Below are 23,915 nucleotides of genomic sequence, written 5' to 3'. Positions count from 1 at the left end.
ACCGCTACGCTCGCTTTTATTTCGAAACAATAATTTACTCGGTGAAGTAAGTCGATTCCGATGAGGAATGGGATGTCAACATTATCTTCATCGAAAGCGGAAAGTTAAATTTAACAATTATCTGCTATAAATTGAAAAAACAAGAATTTTTGTTTAGAGTAATGGACAATAAAAAAGTCGACCCCAAGCTTGTGAGTGCATATTTGTCAAGGGTTTAAGAGTTAATGCCATAAAAATATTGCTAGGCATATAATTATGCATGTGGTAACTATTCGATACGGAAATAACAATACCCTTAAGAAATGGCTTCCTGAACTGCGAGTCACTCACGATAAATTTAGATAATTGATCAACGAATAATTTGCGTAAACACACGCTGGGGATACCACCGATAGCAGACTGAACCATCCCCTGCTGAATTTCGGGGTTACCCTTTACTATTAACACGTATTCGTTTCTTCATAGTGTGGAATGTCATTCAATCGTTTAAGACCAATGCAACGAAATTATCGCTAACAATCCGATGAATTTCATCTGTAAATTATTAGATTCTATGGCCCAAAATTAGAACTCGGTCCATTCCATTCGAAACACGGTGGTTTGGTTGGTAAGGTCAATTTGGCTGGACTTCAACGTCTCAAGGGAGCAGAATTTTTCGTATAACCACCGGACTTTCACCGAAATCGTCAGGCAGTATAGTATGTCTATCGTTAGTTAAACCAAAGTCAGGCTTTGTAAGTCCAAATGCAGGTATGCTTCTACCTATACCGTGTAGATAATATATGTGTTTAATTTCTATTTTAAATGTGCCTCTACTTTCCACATTTTGTTCTATTTCTCCTTCCAAAATGAGAAATGTAATGCGTGTAACATGCAGGTAACAACAGCTTGTTACCCTAGACGATGGCTTTTAGAGTCAGTAAACAGTTTTTTTTCTTTATTGACGGTCCAATTCACGTACTTTTCATTATTGTCCATTATTTCTATTCCATCTACAAACATTCGGTAATAGGTTAGTTAAAAGGGTCGATAATTTCACTTTTACCACGTCAAAGGCAAATTATGTTGTGCCTCCTCTTTTTAAACCGTAAGTCATCAACTATAAACTACTCTACTCCATCATTAGATGGTTACTCGAAATTCAAACTTATTTTCGCAACACCTAAGGGCTATGACGGTCGTGGATATTCACATTTGCATAATTTTATTCGAAGCTACGTCTCAAATGGCAATAGATATAACAAAAATAATCTTTTTTTAATTGCTACACGACACAGTAAGAAACTGGAGTAAGGCAATTAGGTCGCTCTCACCCGTTGCTACACGGAACCTGAGGCTCCTCCAGCTCTAGCATTTCATATCATAGACACAAGGGCGCCCAGAGTGGGCGACTATGGTGACGTAAACGTTCCTCAGCACAATTAGCACAGTCGAGGCAGTATGATTTAGCCTCCATATTCGCGTCGAGATAAGCATTTGGACAAAAGGAGAAGTGTGATATATAGTGCTTTCAATTTCCTCTAACACATAAAGAAGGCTTATTTATCTGACTTGAAGACAGAAGGCGTATCCCGTTAAATGTGAGCTTCGACGCATGGAGGTATTTTCGAATGGCTTGTGTACCAGTACTCTCATTTAATACAACCTAAATCTTTGAAAAAATTAAAAAGTAAATGCCAACTAATGTTACACAGAATACGCTACATAACCATGCAGAACGGATGAGAATAACTAACGACATATAACATTGGGACCTTGTTTGTAAACTTCGCACTGTATTCTCCAGTAAAATTTGAGCTTTTCTTCTTGCTATATAAATGCCATTTGAAAATACATCAATGAGTTACACTCCCGATCAGAAAATATTTTATCCAATTCGTGGAGCCCACAGTTTAAAGAGCGATAATTTTTATTGAAGCAGGCAACAAAAGCAGAAATTGGGCCATGAAAACAAATACCGATTGTTTCTAAATTGATAGCACTCAGTTACTGGATGAAAATATTTATCGCTCTTCCAAAAATCTGTTATTAAGGGTTTTCTTAAATGAAAAAAATTGGAAAATTCTTACTTATTTTTATTAACTAGATGTAAAAAATGAACAATTGCTAAAACCAATTCCTTTCATTGGGAAAGGGAAGGCTTTAAAAATGGGCAATACATATATGCAGAGCTATATGACGCAAAAATAAATTTTATTACCAACGGTTTATACATTAAGGTGAGGACGCTTTATTAGCACATTAACTAAATTTTTGTCACTTCCCTTAATTAATATTTTCTCCCTCTAAGTTCTTCCTATACGCAACAAAATATGCCAATCAGGTTTCAATCTCATTATTAATGAATTGTCGAATATAAATCTAGGCTGTTTTATTTGGGTCGATGAAGGTAATAAGAATAAATATTGTACTTGGTGTATCGCATATTCAAGGCGGTGAGTGGATGACGTTTAAGAACTTATCATGACAAAGCACTGTACTTCCACTTTCATGGCAAATTTATAATGAAGCACACTATTTTGAGCATAAAAACTTAAGGTGAGAACTCTCACTTGGTCGATATTTGACTTTGGCCCAGCACGTGAGTTTTCAGATCAATGTGGGACGCCGCTATCGCAGCTCTCGGTGTCTGGCGACTGGCAATGTCCCAGCTCCCTCTTCCCTCGAGTACCAGAGCATAAATGATTCATTCCAAATCCCTCAGCTTCCGAGCACCATCCAGCTTCCGTCATCCCAAAGTTTCGATTACTTTCCCCTATTAAGAGTACCCAACGACACAAGACCTGTATTTTTCAACTTTTAAACTGTTAATCACCTATAAGGACGATCTTCTAAAAATATTCCAATATCATATTACTCGGATCGTATTACTTGGAGTAATACTAACTCAATAACACGCGTCGCTTTTCCACAAATATTTACTTTCTCATTCAGGTACACGAAATGCCCCCTGGAAACATTTGCTATTAACGTGCCCCACGACTTGGACTTAATCAAAAAATATATAGTGCAGACCAAACAGTTATCGCCTCAACATCCGTGTGTTAAGGGAGATTCTCAGTTTGGTTGGGAATCAAGTCGTGCCTCGTGGTGTAAATGAAATAAATGTGCACACAAAGATCACTTAAATCCGTGTCTAAGGCAATAATCTTTGTCGCTCAAAAGAGGCAAATTTATACACATTTCATATAAATTACGCAGTATAGATTCATTTAATTGAATAAACACCGATAAAAATGCCACCAAGCTAGCCGCTTAAATTCATAAAATTCTTTCATTGTAGTCGACTGAAGACCCCGAAATCCTGTTCCATCATGGAGTAAATTTTAGCAAAAATCCCTTAAACCAAGAATAGGCATGTATCAATAACATTTTTACTGTAGCACAAAATCAAAATCCCACACTATTAGTGGTATCTCATGAACAGTGTGGAATTTGTGGTCCTCATTTTATTATATTGAGGAAGCTTCAAGCAAAAACAGTACTCGGAATTACGCTTGCAGTCAGTGAACCAGAGGTAGTTATTCTCTCAATCGGGCAACAATGTGATGGTGAAACATGACAACAACTGACCTGAACAACTAACCATCATGCAATTGTACTTACGCGTCTTATCGCCATAGATATTACCAAAAACGAAACATCGCCGCATATCTGTTTAAATTTTAGGCAAAACAACATTACTCTTGAAAAATGTTACCATGGAAGATAGTTCAAGGTAACAACTACCGATCCAATGGGTAAAAATAAATCCTAATTTTGGGAAAGGATTTATAATTATACAGAGCATCAAATAGAAATTAAACATGAACTACTCCCACATATTTAAAAAATGCATAAGCAAGAAACTATCCCTGTGTTTCGACTATACCATTCATAACAACGGTGTGAAAAAACAAACGCCAATATCAAATCTTGACAAATGAATGGATATTTTTACGTTAATGCAAAAGCTGTAATGCACCAGAAAAGAACGGCCACATTGACGCATAAAAGCCTATAAAAGCACTTTTAGTAGTAGATGCCGATATTGCCTTTCCATTTCCACCTGAACATCTGTATCAGACTGGCCGCTCCTCCTCCAATAATTCCCTTCGTCACTCTCCTGCCCTCCCCCTGTCCCCATTCTGTATAGAACCTTCCCCTGCCTCAATTCACAGCCCTTCTTAGACGAGGATAATCTCGGTCGTCCCTCAACTCACCGAACAGAAAATCGCAGTTAAAAAGATGGAGTCAGGGGGTCTTTGTGGAGTTACGTCACAATAGTAATGGTGATATAATACTTTCAACGTTTACAAACATTTTTACGACATCAATCGATTTGAACAGTTCCTGCGATAAGAGTACAAGGCCATTCATTACCACAGTACTGCAATGAATATTTGTCATACGGATACACTTTTTCATTTGCTGTTAGCTATATTTAAAACACTGAAGTAAACGCGCGGACTATTCATTACAAACTATAGTTTACGCGCGGAACGCTTACCGAAGAGCGATAAAATCTTAAGTGGAGCCACACGCAAACCCTGGCTAACATACAAAATATTAATCGGAAATAGAGGAATAATATGTGTCATCGGTTTTGAACTAATTCACATTTAAAATCCGAAATGAAGGTGGAACATTTTTTGAAAGGTGGAATTCCAAGGAGGAAACCGCCATTACATTTGATTAAATAAAACGTCTCTAGCGGTGCGAAAAAGTACGATGCGACTCTCCAGGAAAAAGGGCGTTAGAACGGCAGAAAACTTCAATCAGAGCATACAGCATAGTGAATCGAATCAGGCTAGAAAAACACGCGATGCTTGAGTTTTATTCTTAATGAATTTCAATTCATTTTCTCTATGAAAAGAAAATAATTCGATAAAACGTATCGTATTAGGTTAATAATTATTATTTACTGGTAATCAAAGATAGAGTCAGCAGTTAAGTTACAATAACCATAGTGATAATGACTTCGTACCTAAATTAAAAACTTTGCCCGACATCAATCAATTTCAACAGTTCTACGCACTTTCAAGAGACATGTATATGATTCATGAACATGGTACCATACTAAATAATAATAATAATCGACTTACTACATTCAATCATAAGCAAACACTGCGGCTCAGGAGAACCATAGTTTAGAAACAAAAAAAGGTATTCGTTTCGGGAGAACAATTTAACGAACAAGGAAACTTATCTAAGGGTACAATTAAGCCTTTTTTTGTCACAAAATCGATGAATACCTATTGACTGGTTGTAAGATGGTAATTTGTACCATGCCAGTCGACAATTTACCTAACTGGCAAGGTCCCGACCACTGGCGCTTATGTTTCAATTATTACTCCAAGGCGAAAAAATCCTATCTGATAGAGTAAACTCCAAATATGATGAAATAGACCTCAACGAGAAGCCTTTTCAATTCTTATTTCCTGGCATACATATGAACGACGGAATACGCTTAATTTCACGCATTTCACATATTTCTTATTTTACTGTGCTTATGTTGTTTTAGACAAGATGATCCCGTGAGCTGCTCCGAGTCCTCCATGAGTGCCCACTTTGATCAGCTGATTTAAACGGCATATTGGTAGAACACGAATGCAATAAGGAGCCACTTCTTTTGCTCCGTAGCGTACATAGCTTTCACATGATCAAACCTGGAGCCTTCCTACGAAATTTCGAAATTAAAGGATCCTCCTTTAGTGGAGAGCAGCGGAAGCGCTATGGGAATCTGGTCGATAATCGTGATATTTAGGGCGCGAGAGCAAGAACGCATGCCATCCTCAAGTCGTAATTTGCGACGCGCATCGCAGATAAAACGTGTTGTAAACTAAAATCCCAAATAATCAATTTTCATATCACACAATAGGCATAGAATTATGGCGCTATGTAACATACTGAGAGTTCTTAAAGGTTATAAATAAACTTCATTGGGAACATTCTTACAGAAAAAGCTTAAAATCAGAAAATCTTAGGTTGATATTAAGAAAAATAAATTTTTCGTTTCGGAAAGAAAGATAGAAATTTCTCTCGCATTAACGCTCCCTTAAACGTAATCAGGGGACGTGCGAGCACTCATGGCCTTGCTTGCAATGGGGATCGGCTACATGGTCGCTATGGCAACTGACTTTCACCGCTCTAAGGAGTTGAATTTTTATTTGAATGCCAGTGTACATAAGAGGAAGCATACACTACCGACTCAACAATTACATCTTTCACTAGCTCTCCGCTACCGCACAGTTAGAAGTTTCAAGAACTTACCACGGACGTGGAGAGATGACGATCATCAAGTCATTACACGAATCATGCAATACTTACGTAAACGCTATTTTACGTGGGGCACGTTGTTGCGCAGGTTATCACTAAAAACATGTTGAAATTACGAGAATGCAAGCTTGGAATTAGAGCAGGGGCTATTTTTCCATCTCACATCCACGCATTCCCGCATGTGTTCTAGCAATTCACCGCTTTGCACGACACAATGTTGACTGCGCCTTCGTACGTACGTCAGATTGCGCAATGGCGTGCCCCGCGTAAACGGCCTTATTGACAAACGCGAGCCAGCAACTAGAGATCACTGCGAACAACTCACGACATGAAAAATATGGTTATAACGGTGGGCCCATGTTGCTCCACAAAGCAGCACCATCGACATGGCATCTTTGGATCACTTAAAGCGCAGATTTCTTTAAAGGTCGTTTTACACGGGGCACGTTATTGCGCAATCTGACGTACGTGCTACGGCGCAATCAAAATTGCGTCGTGTAAAGCGATGAATTGCTAGAACACATGCGGGAATGCGTGGATGCGAGACGGCAAAATAGCCCCTGTTCTAATTTCGTTCATGCATTCGCGCAAATCCACGCCATTTTAAAAATTGAAGCAGTTCTAACCAGCGCAATTCCGTGCCCCGTGTAAAACGGCCTTAAGGCCTGTTTACACGATCTATTAACACGTAAGAGTTAACGTCTGATTGCATGAACGATTTTTATGAACCAGAATGGAACATGAACGAATTCAAGAATCAAATTAGAACAGGTTCTATTTTCTGTTCATGCATTCGCACAAGTTGGGTGGTTACACGGTGCATTTTGGCGTTCAATCTCACGTTCATACATTTAGGAATAAATCGTACGTGTTAATTTATCGAGTACATTGGTCTTCAGATCAAGTTTGAAGCGCTATCCAACCGAACAATGATCATGCATAATACATCCTTTCTTGACACAAATTATACTCGACCTGATCTATGTAATTGAAATTAAGGTAAGGAAGAGGGGGATGATGGTTTGGGTGGCTTCTTCGGTTACTTCCTGCTTGTTCATGGAGCACTTCGGTATTCTTCCACAAAATATTGCATTATTTTGTAGGGTAAAAAAGCCAGCAACCATAACTAAATGCCATAATGCAATGAAAAAACTGACCATAAATGCTTTTAGTGCGCAATGAGTTGGCACGCATTAAAATTTTGTTTAAAGGTTCTAAGCCTAAATTTGGATATGGAAACTTTAACTTTGCAGTACCAAACAAATGATATCCTCAATAATACGACTACGAGAACGTATCTTTTTCTCCAACACTTTCTTTTCCGTCTGACTCAAATTCACTTGATTTTGGGTGCGAACAACTAATATAAGGATAGAGAAGAACAAATGATAGCATATTTTTCTAAAGAATTGAAGTTAACATACATTCTACAATTTGGACTGAAAGCCTGGGTACACGGTACATTGACCCGTTCGAGCTCATGCGTGAATGCATGAACGATTTTGGTGGACCGGAACATGTGCGAATGCGTGAAGGAAATTAGAGAAGGTTCTATTCTCGGTCCATGCATTCGCAGAAGTTGAGCGGTTTCAAGGTGCATTTTCGCTTTCATTTTCCCGTCCAAGCATTTACACATTGACTCGAATGTGTTTATGCATCGTGTGACTAAGCCTTTATAAACGACACTTAATATTAAATCTGAGGTTTCAAGGTAATAGTTATCGCTCTGTAGAAACCATTAAAAAAACTTCTGAGGAGGATATACGTTCTTGTTGCTTCAAGAGGAAAATACTCTTTAAACAAATGCTACCTGTTTGAATTGTGTTTTTGAAGGACATGAACTACTTACATGGAGATACGTGGATTGAATCATGCAGCACACGACTAATATTTATTAAGCCTTAAAACGATGGCAGAAACCTATTTAAATGAGAGGAACACGGAAATTTAGCAGTCGGCTGCGGGTCAACAGGCAAGGTTTTATGCGTGAGATAATGAGTCAAGTCAAATAGTACGTTTTAATGGTAAAAATCTTCACTTAGAGGTTTTAGGGCAATAGGCAAGGTCTTAGGTAGGAGCAAATATATTTAACTTTTTATGTGCGAGGTAATGAGTCACGTCAAATAGTAAGATTTGATATTAAAAATCTTTCCTTAGAGGTTTTTGGACACTGGAGTAATCTGGTTTAACCACAGTGGCTTAGTAATTAGATCCGCAACCTGATCAAATGCTCAACTGTCAAGGCTTCGCAATCATCACTGAAGCCAGGGGCAACCGAACTAGAGCGTGGCCGGAGAAGTTTTATCCGCAGAAGAGTGTGGTATTTTCCATAGATATTTTGTAAAGTGTACTGAATCAAAAAATAAAATCATTCAATACACGTTCGCATTCACTGCCACCCATGAGCACCATAAGCCATCAAATAGTGCCAAAGTTCCTTCATTACCTGCCTGAAAAATGAGATAGCACATGGAATTGCCTCCTCGAAAATACTATTGATAAGGAGAAAATAAACTAGGGCAGAATCTAAAATTAAAACTAATGACCATACATTCTACGACACTTACCATGCGATGCATCCAACAGAAAATTTATGGGTCGACATCCTGCCACATTCAAATGGCGAAATTTTGATGTTTAAAATTTTGTTGGTAATAAATAAACAGTGTATTGTATATACGTACGCATATATACAAACAATACTACTATTTATTTATTTTTGAAATAGATTAAATACTTTTGCTGAATAAAAACAAAATAAAATTTCAAAAAAATTGTTTTGCTGGATTGCATCTGCTTTAGAGCAATATAGATTGACGATACACAACAGCATTGAGTCAAAGCACATGAAATACTCCAATTCCAAGCCACCAAACTACTATTAAAACAACCATAAAATGGCAAACTATTACAATTTTTTCAGAGTACATATTTTTTCCAGGCAAACATAAAATGTCACAGTTGTGTTTGCTGTTGAACACAGAAGTTGGAAATTTTTGCAGTGTCAACAGTATTTTTTTTGGTCCAAAATTCAATATCTTCAAAATACCTCCTTTGAGTCGTAAATTCATATTCACAGCATTCATATTTTGTCATGATTCCAATTTACAAGTGCCTTTTAGTAATTTCAAATACAAATTTTGATTGAACAGCCAAACAGAAAAAAATGTAAGTCCAATGACAAAAACATTGCAGTTTGACAAATGATATTGGACAGAGACAAATAATAGCCTCATCAAAACGGATAACAAAAATAATATACATGATCAAAAATCATATATAATCCAATCAATAATAACCAATTTAAATATCATTTCGCATAACTTGAGTCGAAAAAACATGCATAATTTCCATGCCACCAAAACATTCTCGGGGAAAATGTTAATATATTCCCAAACCAAATGAGACAGGCAAAATAACTTACAATTAATTTTAGTAAGCTAACTAAAAGGTTAATAAGCAAAATAAAAAGGAAATGCACATGCCATTTGCCTATAATGATAATATTTACAGGCGGTTGTCCGCGGAGTTGATATGCAGATGCATGTATGCATGGCCTCAGTTGCCTCGTGGTATTATGTCTCAGACGAAAATTTCGCTGGTATTCAACCCATGGTCATAAGTTTGAGCCAAATACGAACACCAGTGAAACGGTCGTCTCTGGAAATATCCACGAGTGGAAACCCAGAGGCCATACTGACAATTTCCCATTTATTCCGTGTTAGTAGAGATGCATGGAGAGTTTTGGCAGCATTCAGAAGTAAGAATTTGGTGATTTGGAATTGGATATCATTCAAGGAGGAACTAAAACGAAACATACACCAATGCACTATTCCTCTTCCAGGTAACTTGGGTGACTCACCTGAGGTGTGGGTAGTTGTGTTCGTCCTTGGCACATTCGTTACTAATCCACGGTTATGCACTTTTCGGGATAATTCCTCACGCAAAACTGAACTATTTCCACCGTGCACCACTGAGTAATCCACACTGCACTCCTGTTTCAAGCCTTCCACGGCATTCACAACACTTGCGCCACAGATCTGCTTGTAAGGGCTCGTCTGATGACTATTATAATAACCACTCACATCACCACCACCATTTTGACTCTTTACACTTTCCACGACGGAGCGCGTGATCCTCGGTTGTTCCGTGATGACGGACACGCGCCGCGCCTCGTGCGCCACGCGCCCGCGCGGGGCACCGTACTCCTCGGCCGGCGGCGACGCGTGCACCGGCGCCCGCCCACCCAAGCACGAACCACTGACTGCCGCACCCGCGGGTGCACCACCCGGCGGTCGGATAACTCCGCTTCCGGGCACCAAACTCATGGCACTCGCGTCCGGGAGCCGGTGGACGAAGGCGCCGGGGTCAGCCGTGCCGCCCAACGGCTGCTCCGGCGGCGGCGCGTCGGGAGAAAGGCCGCACTGCCCGCCGCCGCCGTGCTCCAGCTCGAGGCGGCGGTGCGGCGCGGCGTGGGACCGCGTCAGCATGTCCCGGGGAGGGAGGAGCGGGGAGTCGTGAAGCACGGTGGGCGGGGGGGGGCCCGGGAGGTGGCCGTGCGGCGGCGCAGGCCGCGGGACGTGGCCGAGGGGCGGCACCCGGCTGACCTCCTCGCTGCAAGGGCCTCTCGGCTGCGGCTGCGGCGGAGGCGTCCGGTGGGGATGCGGCTGTCTCGGTGAGTCGGCGGCTGCAACAGATAAGTCAAACGTTAGACGCGCAGGCCGCCAGTGGGCCGCAAACTACGCCACCACTGGGCAACAATGGGAAAATAAGTGGGCCTATCTCTTAGGAGGCGTCCATTAACTAAATGAGGTGATTTTGAAGATTTTTGGACCACTCCTCTCCCCATAGTGGGATATCGTGAGATTTGGTTTGACCCTCCTCCCTCTACTCTCACGTGAGATCGTTCAAAATGCGTTATTTTAAGTGTAAATAAGTTAATCAATGCTTCATTGCGTTCGATTTGTTTATAAAACAATTTGTTTACCTATCATTATTCAAGATTAGTTAAGACTAGTATTTAAGATTACTAAGATCGCAATTGTACACAGTTTCTTGCGGAAAAAAATACGTGACACTTGCCAGGACTCCCCCAATTCCCCACGTGACACTCGGTGAGAATTGGCTTCACCCCCTCCCTCCTAAACGCACGTAATTAATGGATGCCCTCTTACTTTTGCCTTTGCTTCACAGTAAAACTCGCTTATAAAGTTCACGTATGTAACGGAATTCCGTCTATAACCTGGTGAGTTTTCATTCCCTTGGACTTTCCTAATATTCCCAGTCATCCCTGCATGTAACGAGTGCGGATGATACGAAATCCTCGCTATTGCGAACTATTCTTTGCCCCTTGGGAAATTGTTACGGACCAGTTGCTTGATAAAAATTTACGGAATATTAGCCAGAAATCCTGTAATAGCAAAATCATTTATATGAATACAACGAAATTCCGTTTATAACAAAATAGTACGAAATTCGTTATAAGCGAGTTTCACTGCATATGCACTAAACACGACTACCGATTTTTATAACGGTATAAAACGATAACAATATATTTATTACTCATTCAGAATTTTTATTAGAAAAGATTCCTCAGGAAGAAAGTTGATAAATGAAGAGTGATAAATATTAGCCTTTCCATTTCGCCCGATTTATAAGGGGTTGAAATAACATCCATACGATGATAAAATTTATAGCAATCATTTCTATCTATTAAATAATTTTAAATACTTCAAATAAATTTTATTCGGGATTCACTCTGATTTTAAAAGATTTCGAATAAACAGTAAAAAAAATCAATGTGTTTAGGTGATAGGAAATATTGATTCCCAAACCGAGCATTTTATAACATTTAGAGCAAAGTGAAAAACTAACGATGCATCTAAAAAAGCAAAAGTGCAATGTGGACCTAAATCTGCTATCATCTACTGGCCTAATGGCGAACGGCCACATGATAGGTGCTCCGGTCATAATTTTGTTCCATTGCTTATCTATGGGAGAAAACCAAGTGAAATAATCAATGCATGGAGACGGAATATTTTAAATAAAAAAAAATGAAGCTGTCTGGAGACGATTCAGAAAATTTAGTTGACGTTCATACCGCTGCGATATGTTTCATATGGATAAAATGTGGGTAAAAATAGAGCGATTTTGAAAGGAGCATTTAAAATTGAGGGATTTGCTCGTTCTACGATTATTTAAGGTGTGTCCCGCGTGACAATTTCAACCTCGCTCCTTAATTTTCGAACACTTGAGAAAGAAGTACTTCGCCGAACGAGAGGCAACGAGGAAAACGCAAGAAAATCACGTAACAGGAGGCTAAATATGAGAATATTTTGAGTCAAACTGTCCCTATTTACTGAAGTCGTACTGAATGATTATCAGACATAATTTATCCCCCAATTCCTCTAAAATGCATCTCCAATAATGCATGCAACTGATTCGGTACTCCTTACTCCATACTACTCCTGCTACGCTATATCTACTGCCCGAGTTTATACTCGAGCCCCATACTCCAGTTTTGTTTCCCCATTCCATATCCTCCCCCCTCCCCCCAAGCCACGCAAGGCACCTGTCAACTTTCGCCCGCTCCCCTTCGGTCAACCCCTCCGAAGTGACGTCTCGAAAGCTTCCAACAACCTCGTCCTTGCTCGATAATCCGCCACCCTCCATCTCGGGGCTCGACAGACGCTCCCTTTGTGATCCAAAATAGCGTGTTCCTAACATATTCACCCTGGATCTCCAGCGCCATTCCCCACCTATTAGTGAAAAATTCCCGATTTTGACTCCAAATACGCTTAGGAATATGTTGCACGCGTATCAGTCCAGAAAAAATGTAGTAAAAAACGATTAAAATAGCTATTTTTTGCTTTCTTTGGCAGTTTATCGGAAGCTTTCACCATTTTTTGCGAACAATCCCTATCCAAAATTGAAGTTCCTGCATAAAATTATGTACAAAGATCATCCCTCAGGCAATCCCCAAATAAGGGGCATAAAAGAGCTCTTCATTTCATCTGCTAGCGCGGACTACTTGATGATGATCAAAACTCGGTACGGTGTTTTCCGCTCGTGGCCGATAGCTACTTTTGCATTAATTATCAATGCTACTTATAGCTACTTTTGCATTATAAATTTTGGGCAATTGCATTCCTCAAGATAGCGGTGTTATCTCGAAAGCTTACATCACCATAACCTACGTAGAACTCGACGACGTTTACCATCATGACGTTTACCATAGCGGATTATAACAATTCCTTCCACCCAAAAACATTCTGTGACGCCTTTAACCCCGCGCCATGTTCAAAAACGAAGGAGACGAGCAGATGCACTAAGGAGCATTAAACATATTACGCATATGTGTGGCGCATTACTATATTTACCTGATAACATGATTTTTTATTTTTCCTGTGAGACAATTAATAAACTTATTTGAATACATATAGCTCTGCTAAAATAAATTGTAATTTATCTTCTGTAATTATAACGGATACTTGTAAGAGTTGTTATAGAACAGAGGGATCGGGGAAAATTAGGGAGAAATCAGGGGATCTCGTCCATGGCATCAGAAAATTTATGGAATGACGCGCGAATCACAAGAACCGCCGGGATTTTAGCGGCATTTTTTAATCAGCTCATCATGAAGACTTAGTTTGATAAGTCTATTAAACTAAGCCGCGACAGTTCTACTTCGATAAGACTGAAATTATGGGTAAACTCCTCTCGGGATTCCCACCGGGTTAATTTTTCCATAGCGGCCAACGTTTCAAGCTCCGACTCGAGGCTCACCCTCAGGGCTGAATGTTGTTTTATTTGTGGAAATCCCGGGAAGAGTTTACCCACACCATTCGCCGGGAAAGCATCAAATCATATTTTAGACTAAAATTACGTTTACAAGTCACTGTTCATCAGTGTATCCATCGTAGGTCATTGTGTTTTAGGAAGAATTTACGTATATTTGGCAAACCAAAAAACCTTGGTATTAATTAAAAAAATAAAATCGTGATATATATTGGCAGAGAAATGAAAGAAGTACTTGAACATACTCAAGAAAAAGGTGTCGAATTTTCCGCTAATTACCAATTGACATACCGAAGACACAGAAGATATATAAGTTATTTCTTGTGGAATCATTTTACTGCAAATTCCTAAAATTATTTTTAGAAGGGATTCAACTTAATGCTAAAATAATATCTTAAAATTAATTTCAACACAAAAAGGTTCCAATATGGATTTTCACGCGTTCCTTGGAGCAACTCCCTTCGAATGCGGGAGTTCACATTTATATCGCAGTTAAGGACTCGGAAAATCCATTGGAATGAGAAATTCAAGAATAAACAAACATAGCGGGGCATTGGATGTAAAAGGAAGGGACCATTACTCTTGAGTATATTCTGATGCTGAGTCGTCTGATGCAGAAGATGTGGGTACCCATGTATAGCAACCATTGATGGAAGGTGTTATACTAACCTTGTGGTCCCTTGAAAACATTAGGATTCTTCTGAAGAATTGCTTTCAACAATTCTGGAATATTTTGCTGCTGTTCCACTAGAAGCTCAGATGCGGCATAATGATCCTTCAGTTCGCTTTGGGAATAGAAAACGGATGCCAAAAATGAAAAAAAAAAATTAAAAAAATACGAAAAGTTAAATACACGGTCCTATAAGAATGAAAACAGAGTTCTAATGCAAAAGTGGCCTCTTCATACAATTTACAAGCAAGAGAGACAGAATTTCTCGAAGTGCGAGGTGGCTCAGTGATATTAATTAGCCCCCTACCCTTAATTAATGACATTCACACGCCTGTGGCTTAGTATGGTATGAGATCTACCCTCACCTATTCAAACCAACAACAGGGTAGAGGTAATGAGTGACAGATCAGTTGCCGTTATATGAAGTAAAATCACCTCTCTCCAACAAACTTAAAGATAGAAAATATTGCGTAATAAACGCAAATTCAAAAATTAAAGACTTTCCATAAATAGACACATTTGTCCAACCACAACTTTCCGCGAATGCAAAATTTTACAGTTGTAAATTTCCCACAGTTGTAAATCTGCAAAACAAGCTAAGCAGAGAAACTCTTAGAGCCCCTGTGATTCACTAAAAACGGCTTCTGATTTAATTAAACCGTTAATAACTTCATCATAACATCCAATTAAACATTTCCAATGAAATTAGGAGGCTTCAACAGTGTAAGAGAGAGGTAAGACTATTACTAAGAGGGAAATTTAGCAATGACAGTAAACAAAATGTGTTTATGAATTAATGGGAATGGAGTATCGATGAGAAAGTGAAATGCCACAATACTGCATGAAAAATATTGAGTGAATTTTTACTCACTATATTTTCCTATGAAATACATAGTAAAAAATAATTAAGATGACAATTTTTATCACTCGAAGGATCAACTGCATATGAAAACCCGACTATGACTTGAAATGAGATAGCACTACCAGTCTGCAATTCAATAAACTTTAATGGCATCAGATAAACTATCTTGATTCTCCACTAAAATGATTTTTGATCCTAGACGAATCTTGAAAAATTGGAGGTTTCACTGGTTGACACCTGGCAATGACAAAAAGTTGTCTTTCTGAAATAACATTATTTAATTAATGAGATGGAAAGAAAGTTAGAAACTACATTTTTGCATGACTTATTTCAAAATATAAGATAAATTAGAAAGAATGACCTCTTCATCAAAAATAAATGTAAAAATTTAAGTACTATTATATTTAACTTGAACAGCTACATGCTAAAAACAGTAAATGAAAAATACTGCCAACTATATAGAAACAAAAGAAGTGATATTTGTAGCAATCAAACAGCATTAAGAATTATTCAACAATTCCAGCTAAATGAAAAATCAGGTAAGCAGAGATACAGAACTGGACACTCCAAGGCACACAGTTCAATGATTGTGAGCCGAACTTGAAATCCGTACAGCATGCAACGAATGCAATCACATAGTGTTAGTTTTTCAAATGATTTACCGATTGAGTACATACGTACATGTGGTCGGCAGATGTCTGTGCTAAAGACTGGATCAGCTGAGGGATTAAGTCATCATCACGAGCTCCGAGTAGGATTTGGGCCTCTTCCGCCACGCGGGGGTGGAACAGTAATGACTTGTTGCTCAAAGTCTGTGGCAGTGGAGAAGGAAGAGGCATTTCCGGCAGCACTGAAAATTGATTCGACGCTGTTAACGTAGCAATGTGAGGGGAGTACTTCGACTGCCCAAGAGGAATACAGTAAAAAAAAAGTCTAATAACCTGCTCAGGTTGAAAATTCTAGCGCCAGAGGAAAAAGAGGGCACTCTCGATCCAATCACATGAACATGGTCACAGAACACTATGCACTACAGTTTCTCTCGGGGTGGCGTCAAGCCACCCCTCGAGACGCGAGGCACAAATATAAACCTTAATGCTTGCTATAAACATCACTTCTCTTTGCTGATTAATGATAAGGAAACGGCTTAGTATCCATTAGCCATGCAAATGAATTTTCTTTCACACACACACACACGAACACCATTACTTACCTTGGCTACAGGAAAACGACGAGTCAATGTTTATCAGAGATGGAGATAACACCAATACGTTACCAAAGGAAATAAAATTGCAACAGCGTTGAATTTAAGAACCAAGAGGCAAATTACGTTGCAAAGAGTGGGCAATACATTTTTGAGGACTAAAGAGCGTGATCTGTCCCTCAGAATGGCTCAAGCGTTTTCAAGAGGCGTGCAAAAAAAAAAAAGAAATTCATACTTGCAATTTTTATCCATGATCGTAACTATGAAAATGGCATATCTCAGCCAAAATCACCTAAACCTAAGGAATAAAACAACTATTTACGATCAATATCATGACAGAGGCGAAGAGATGCATGGATCTATAGAACAGCTGATTTCAGTTGCGTTAAATATCGCCATTCCCCACTCTATACATATCCTACGATCCTATACCATAAATATCCTACGATCAGGATAACCATTAATAACGATAAACATGTTTTAGCATGACGTTGCAAATTCAAACCCAGATGGGGTGGAACAAAAAACAACAAATTTTGATTAAGAAAAGAATTCACCCTGCATATGATAAATGCAGCCGCTTAACTAGCGAGAGATAGCCTATTTTGCAAAAAAATCATCAAATTAGAGACACCCATTTCTTATCAGCTAAAAAAACTCATCAAATGTGAACACAGAATGTTACCGTCAAGAAAACAGTGGACTCACAGATTTCACTGTAAGTTAATGAACGATGCCCCAACACGGTAATATATTTTCCAAATTTCTTAAAGATTTACCCCACTCTCGCCGTAATGAACATAAGTGCATTATGCTTGCCTCCTGAGGCTATACTGTTTGATTTGATTAGTAAAACTCATAGCTCCTCCGTACTGCACCGCTGTCGGTAATTTTTCAAGAAAATTTTACAATTGATCGCTATTTTTAGCATAACAAACTGCTGCTAGCATCTATTTAACGCATCGTGATAAAACCATTACTTTCTCAACACGAGTGTACGGACGTGAGTAGTCCAAAAACATCGAGTTAACGCCTAATCATACTCGCGTACATGTGATTCAGCAGAGAATTATAGGAAAATGCAATAGTTATTATTTAACACTAAGCAGTGAGTAAACTGCAACTTAAAAGTACCTTGTAATAAATTAAAAGATTCTTGAGAATTAACTTTGACTATACTTGTAGCAGTTCGTTATTGTATTTGGTGCTCGTAAGAAATAGAAATATTTGTCAAGGTAACTATAGTAAAGCCTGCCTTGTGAGTTACCATATTCAAGTGCTTCACCCATCTCTTCCCCTTGGCTACCTCATGAAAAGAGCCTATCACTTAACGATGAAAGGTGCTACCTGCTTTACCTTGGTGCCTTTTCCGGGATGGGATGTTTCTCGAAAAGAGGCGGAATTCCAGCGGCCCCCTTGACAGGCGGAGAGGCAACGGACTTCATCGAATCATACCGTGCTACGGACTTAACCGTACTGTAGGATGTACCCAAGAGGCGGGGAGCCCAATGAAAGAGACAGGTGGGGATGGTGCTATCCGAGGGTTAACTCTATAGAAGAAATATTACAATGGAGGATTCTATAGTCGGCCTGGATATTGTCACCTACCGCGTAATTCAAAGGCTTAAGAATAAAGTAGCCACTCGCGTCGCTGACGGCAGAACAATCAGAATCTTACTTGGAAATACGCTATTATAAGCTGTAGACCGACATTTATATTAAATATGATGCATACATCGAATTCCACACCTATCATTGACGAATGAAAGAAACTAATCACACTGTGCTAATCACCGCAATACGAATATTTTTGGAAATCGATTACAAAGCGCGCGGCAGCATAAATGAATCGTCAACGAGATGGACTGACAAGGGGAGACCACGAACCTTGCTCCGCCTTTTTCAATGCCGTATTTTTTAGCGCCTTCGGGATGGTGAACACATCCCTGAACTAGTAGTGGTTCCGTTGAATAGGCCTTAGTTTGCTGTAATTAATTAATTTTCAAGCGGTACTTTTCACAAGCCGTATATAATTCCAGAATTTCCGATATTATGAAACTATACGCGGCTTGTGAAAAGTACCTCATGAAAATTAATTAATTACAGCCAAACTAAGGCCCATTCAACAGAACCACTACCAGTTCAGGGATGTGTTCACCATTCCGAAGGCCATAAAAAATACGGCATTGAAAAAGGCGGAGCAAGGGTCGCTGTCTCCCCTTGTGTGTCCCCTTCATGTAATCCTTTGCGTGGAACGATGGATGAATTAGTGAGGGGGCAAATGACAACAACCGGGGACGAGCAAGAACAAATGCTTGCCCTGATGGCACGAGTAACACTCAAATTTAGCAGAATATAAGCAAATAAAAAGTAGAAGTCCGTGACTTACAAGAAGCGATTATTTTTAGCTTGCTAGAGCTAAAACAGCCTATTTTGAGCCGTTTGCATCGAAATTTTAACATTCAACAACGAACAAAAAATAGAATAAATAATATTATCCTGTGAGGGAATTCGTCAAAAATCAGGAGAAACATGCATCACAGCTCAACCTCATATATAGAATAGGCAAAACCTCAATATGAAATGATATTGTTACAAGCTTACTGCAGCCTTTTTTGAGTCATCAGTTCTTCAATCTCTTTTTCTATCTGTATCCTATATTTTCACCATTTATTCATATTATTCAATGAGGACATGTATTTATATTTCAATTTCCTCAGGGATTTCGTCCTTGAACAATAAAACCGTTTTCTACCCTATTCTAAAATCATTCACTGGGTAGCGAGAGAGCATAAATGGTACAAAAGGCAATAAAGCTCAACAGTAAACACTGATTTTCAAATCGCAAATAAAATCCTTCCGAAAAAAATCATAAACACTCATATCGTTAACCGCGGGAATGATTCGCCGCAGGCTCACGGCATTAAAAAAATTCCAAATCACTCGTCCTTTACCCTGAGCACACGCAGGAGGACGATTCGTCCTCGGATTCCAGGCGCCGCTCCTCACGCGAACTGTCGTGCCATTTTGCCGGGCGGTCGATACATATTCTTCAAATACCTCACAAAAACGCCCAATACTGCATAACCCTTTACTCATTCATTGTATTTCCAATCCTAGATCTGGTATTCGGCACCCTTCCATTCCACCCTTTCCTTAGCAAGTACCTTCTGCTCTCTGATGTTCTCCCTTACGAAAATTATCTGCCTCATATACCTATCTCTTGGTCTTTCCCGAGAGAATTCTCCTTCTTCCTTCCGTTAGATTCCTCACACAATAAAATCCGAAGATTCGAGCTTGATGGAGTGGATATTTTCAACATTGAAATAAATACGTTCAATTTTCCACGATTATAAAATGTATTACGACCTATGTTTCAACGTTTCCGCATCATCTTCGAATAAGTAGTAACATTGAAACCTAGGTCGTAATAAATTTTATAATCAGGGAAATTGCAAGTATTTATTTCAATATCCTCACGCAATTGCTATAAATTATGACATAGCCTACCCACTGGGATCTTCTCTCGTTAGTTCCCTTCCTTCTCTTATTCTTCCGTAGACACCGTTTCTCACCCAATTCGTCCATTAGATATTCTTCATCTGCCTTCAGCAACAGGTCTCGAAGGCTTCTTTTCCGGCCAGCATTTACAGTGGTCCATACAAGCGACTTGTCCAGCCACGAGATAAGAAAAAAGACCGAATGCATGCATTTTATTAACCTGTCCTCACCAAAAAGTTTGAGCTATCACTAATACACATCGTCCAAGAGAAGGTCGGTCAATACATTCTCAAGGCCACCCTACACCGCTCCCGTATCCCGATAGCTCCGCAATCTCAACTACGTCACCTCTCCCTCTCTCGTGCCATCGCTTCAAATGAAAGCATTCTTTGGCTCATTTCCAAGTCCTATTCAGTGAAATAAAATACAAGTTTACCGAAGTGGAAAACTATCTGCCTACGTAAAATCAAACAATTAAATGGTTGCTTACAATTTGCCAAAAGAAATATGAAACATACAGTACATACAGAATATGAAAATATTTAGTACAATTTTAAGCTGTCATTAAGGGAAATGTAATTCGCAATTTAAAAATCCTTAAAAAATCGTCGCGGATGTTAAATTTCAGAAAAAATTAACTCGAATAATAGCGATTGCTGCGCAATGCAACGCTGAGTAACGATGGGAAAATTATCTGCTACATGATACGAAAAAAGAAAAAATACATATTATACGCTATACGTTGCAAATTGTTATTTCTACAATGCGTGAAGCGAAATGCCTTGTGCGAATCAATTAAAAACTTAAGCTTCATTTGGATCAAAATCCACGATTTTAGCATAGTTTCAGTCATATTTCAAAGAGAAAAAGAATCGCCTTTAAAGGATTATTTTCGTTTTTCCTATTCATTAACATTTTTTAATATAAACGAGCTCGAACCAAAGACAAAGTATGAGGACCATCCATTTTTTCCTACGAAACTGGCGACCAAAATCCTTCCCAGAATATTTCATCCCCGAAGTTTAGTGCGAATTTCCAAGAATAAAAGCCAATGGGTAAGTGAATGAGTGAGATCTTCAGCTTTATAGAAACATGAAGTAATAGCCTCTTTCAAAATAAGACCCAATGCAATTTTAACACGCCTGAACAATAGCTCAACCTTTAGACACATTTATTACTTCCAGGACAAGAAGATGATTCACAACCAAATTGTGTTTTTAAAACCAAAAAAGTTTTACGTCACTCTATGAAATTAGCATTAATTACTTACTTGTTATCTTTCTTGGAAAAAAAATATGATTTTTAAAACCATTGTAAACAATCGTAAGCAAAAAATCTTAGCTAAATTCAAATACCTTTCGATTTCCGTGAAGCCAATGACCGTAATTGCAAACTCCATTACAACTTCCGCCTATTAAGGAATTCATAGTTTCTTGCCATTTCCAGTACCAAATTATACAGAACAATACTGCGTGTCGCATCAATAAGAGTCAATTCACTTAAAATGGTAAAACTTACGTAACACTTCGTGCCCTGACACCACATATTAAGCCTTTGTTTTAACCACGACGCTCATAACGGATACTTCTTTCAAATATATTAACATTCTTATTTCGAAGTAAATTCTTGATTTTGAATTTTTTGCTGTGGTTTATCTTGAATCAACTGATCCTTTGGGCCAAATAAACAGGACAATAAGACTAGTAAAATATTTGATGATTTTGAGAAACGAGGAAAAATCCGTAAAATCATTCTTTTAAACCTTTCTTCGAAACCGACGAATCATTCCAGGAAAACCCAGAAAAATTAAATGCATGGCTAAGAGAAAATTATTTTTCAATGAAAATCTATGAAGTGGGGGACTGATTTTTACTTGTTGCCTCAATTTTACTGTAACAATAACGAACTAGAATTTACGAACGAGAAGAGAATGATTTCGCCTGGAGTAAACAGCTGTTTATTGAATATTATACCTTATTAAAAGTTGAAAGGGCATTTGGATTAGCATTAAGATAATAAGATTTCAGTTTTGAAATTCGGAGAAAAGCAGTTACAGCGCCAAGAAGATAGCAGCCTGATTGAAATCGAAGAAAGGTCCAGACTGCCGCCGGCGTTAGAATTATACTTCCCCTTCTTTGCACTTCCTAGCATAGCAATCTGGCCTTGTAAAGCGCCTTTATAAAGCATGCACGTCAAGAAAATACTAAAAAATCAATAACTACTTCAATTACAGAAAGGATTGAGAGCAGCAACTGCAACAGCACGGTATAAGCTAATATCCCTAATCCCTAATTATGGCCCGTGGAACCAGGCCAATATTCCCGCTTTGAGTCAAGATCCATCAAATATCACGACACCAACTCATCGAGCGGCACCCGCTTGCGTTGTATCGATTAATCATGAACAAACGAATTATCATTAGTTTTTTATTAATTCTGGCGCGTTGCTCAGTGACCTTTCATTATTCCCCATGCTAATTTTGGCAATTTCTATCGATAATTGCTCATAAACAAAATGTTAATTGAACCGCTAATTACAATGTTCCGTAATTGACGAATTAAGTATCATTCCATAAATTTACCCTAATGTTTAAAAGTTTGACTTCATACCTCTAGAGATGAAACTCGAGAATAATCAAACGAGGCCTCAAGAGAGTAGAATACGAATCGTTTGAAAAGTATTGACACATTTTGTCCACCATTTAAGCTGACGAGGACATGAACTGCACAAGATAAGGAGAGATTGAAATGGTTAAAAGCGTCATCGCAGCCTTGCATCTGACTGTATATTCCCAGGATGCCATGAGATTTCGAGTGAAGTTGATCCAATTACAAACTATGTAAATTCCATTTCTATGCCCCTGTTGTTATACTCGTTCGCCAGTCGATAAAAATGAGCTTTCCATGCGGTATTTAAGGGAATGGGATCGTAAAATCCGAAAAAGTATGGACACTTGCTGCCACGCCCGTCATGCCGAATTCTAAAAATGCTAATTGCATCTAGAATAAAACATATTGTTTTGCAAAAACTGGATGTAAGCATAACCTCTGTACTTAAATATCCAGCTCATGCTCAAGTATTAATTTTGATTCACAGAGCTACGGCGGTAACTCCTCCAGAAGATTTATGCCATTTGGATTGGGCGTGAGATTAGCAGTACGGCTAGAATACCGACTAATTGCGATAGGCAGACACCCACGAGAGCGGTTTGCGGAGAGCCCTTCATCTAAGCACCTTGCTCCTCCCGCGCGATGGGACGGCCAAATCCCCTCTCGCCCCCTCGACAGCCGGCCGGCTTCACGGCGGAGGCAGCAAGTCCCTCCCCCCAACCTTCCCATTGAAGCCAGAGGCGATGGCCTTGAAATGCAACGATCATGACATTTGGAAGGCATTGCCTGGCTCTCACTATTTTGCCGCGAACAACCAAAATATTTTCCACCCATCAACTGTAGCGAAGAGTCACCTACCTATAAGAGACCCAACAGAAAAATTTTTTCTTTTTAGCATCATTAAAAGACGTGTTTCGATACTAAAAGTCAAGTGAAAGCGATACGTCAAGTGAAAATAAACTCGGGGGCTGTGCTTGACATTGAACGGAATTATTTCAATCGGTTTTCCTTACGAGC

At 39.0% G+C, this 23,915-nt stretch overlaps 1 protein-coding gene across 4 annotated transcripts in view; it reads right to left on the bottom strand.

Moving 5' to 3' along the window:
* The window catches only part of LOC124170744 (nipped-B-like protein), a 155,857-nt gene that overhangs the window by 104,946 nt on the left and 26,996 nt on the right, over nt 1–23,915 (bottom strand). For all 4 annotated transcript variants that reach the window (XM_046549670.1, XM_046549667.1, XM_046549671.1 and 1 more), the window contains exons 3-5: nt 16,269–16,437; nt 14,725–14,840; nt 10,121–10,945 (exon numbers count right to left, since the gene is read on the bottom strand). In XM_046549670.1, coding sequence (XP_046405626.1) covers nt 10,121–10,945; nt 14,725–14,840; nt 16,269–16,437 — 1,110 coding nt within the window. The remainder of the gene's footprint in view (nt 1–10,120; nt 10,946–14,724; nt 14,841–16,268; nt 16,438–23,915) is intronic.

The sequence above is a fragment of the Ischnura elegans genome, chromosome X (genome assembly GCF_921293095.1).
Source record: "Ischnura elegans chromosome X, ioIscEleg1.1, whole genome shotgun sequence".
NCBI lineage: Eukaryota > Metazoa > Arthropoda > Insecta > Odonata > Coenagrionidae > Ischnura > Ischnura elegans.
The sequence above is the reverse complement of the archived record's forward strand: the minus strand, read 5'-3'. Positions and strand labels throughout refer to the sequence as shown.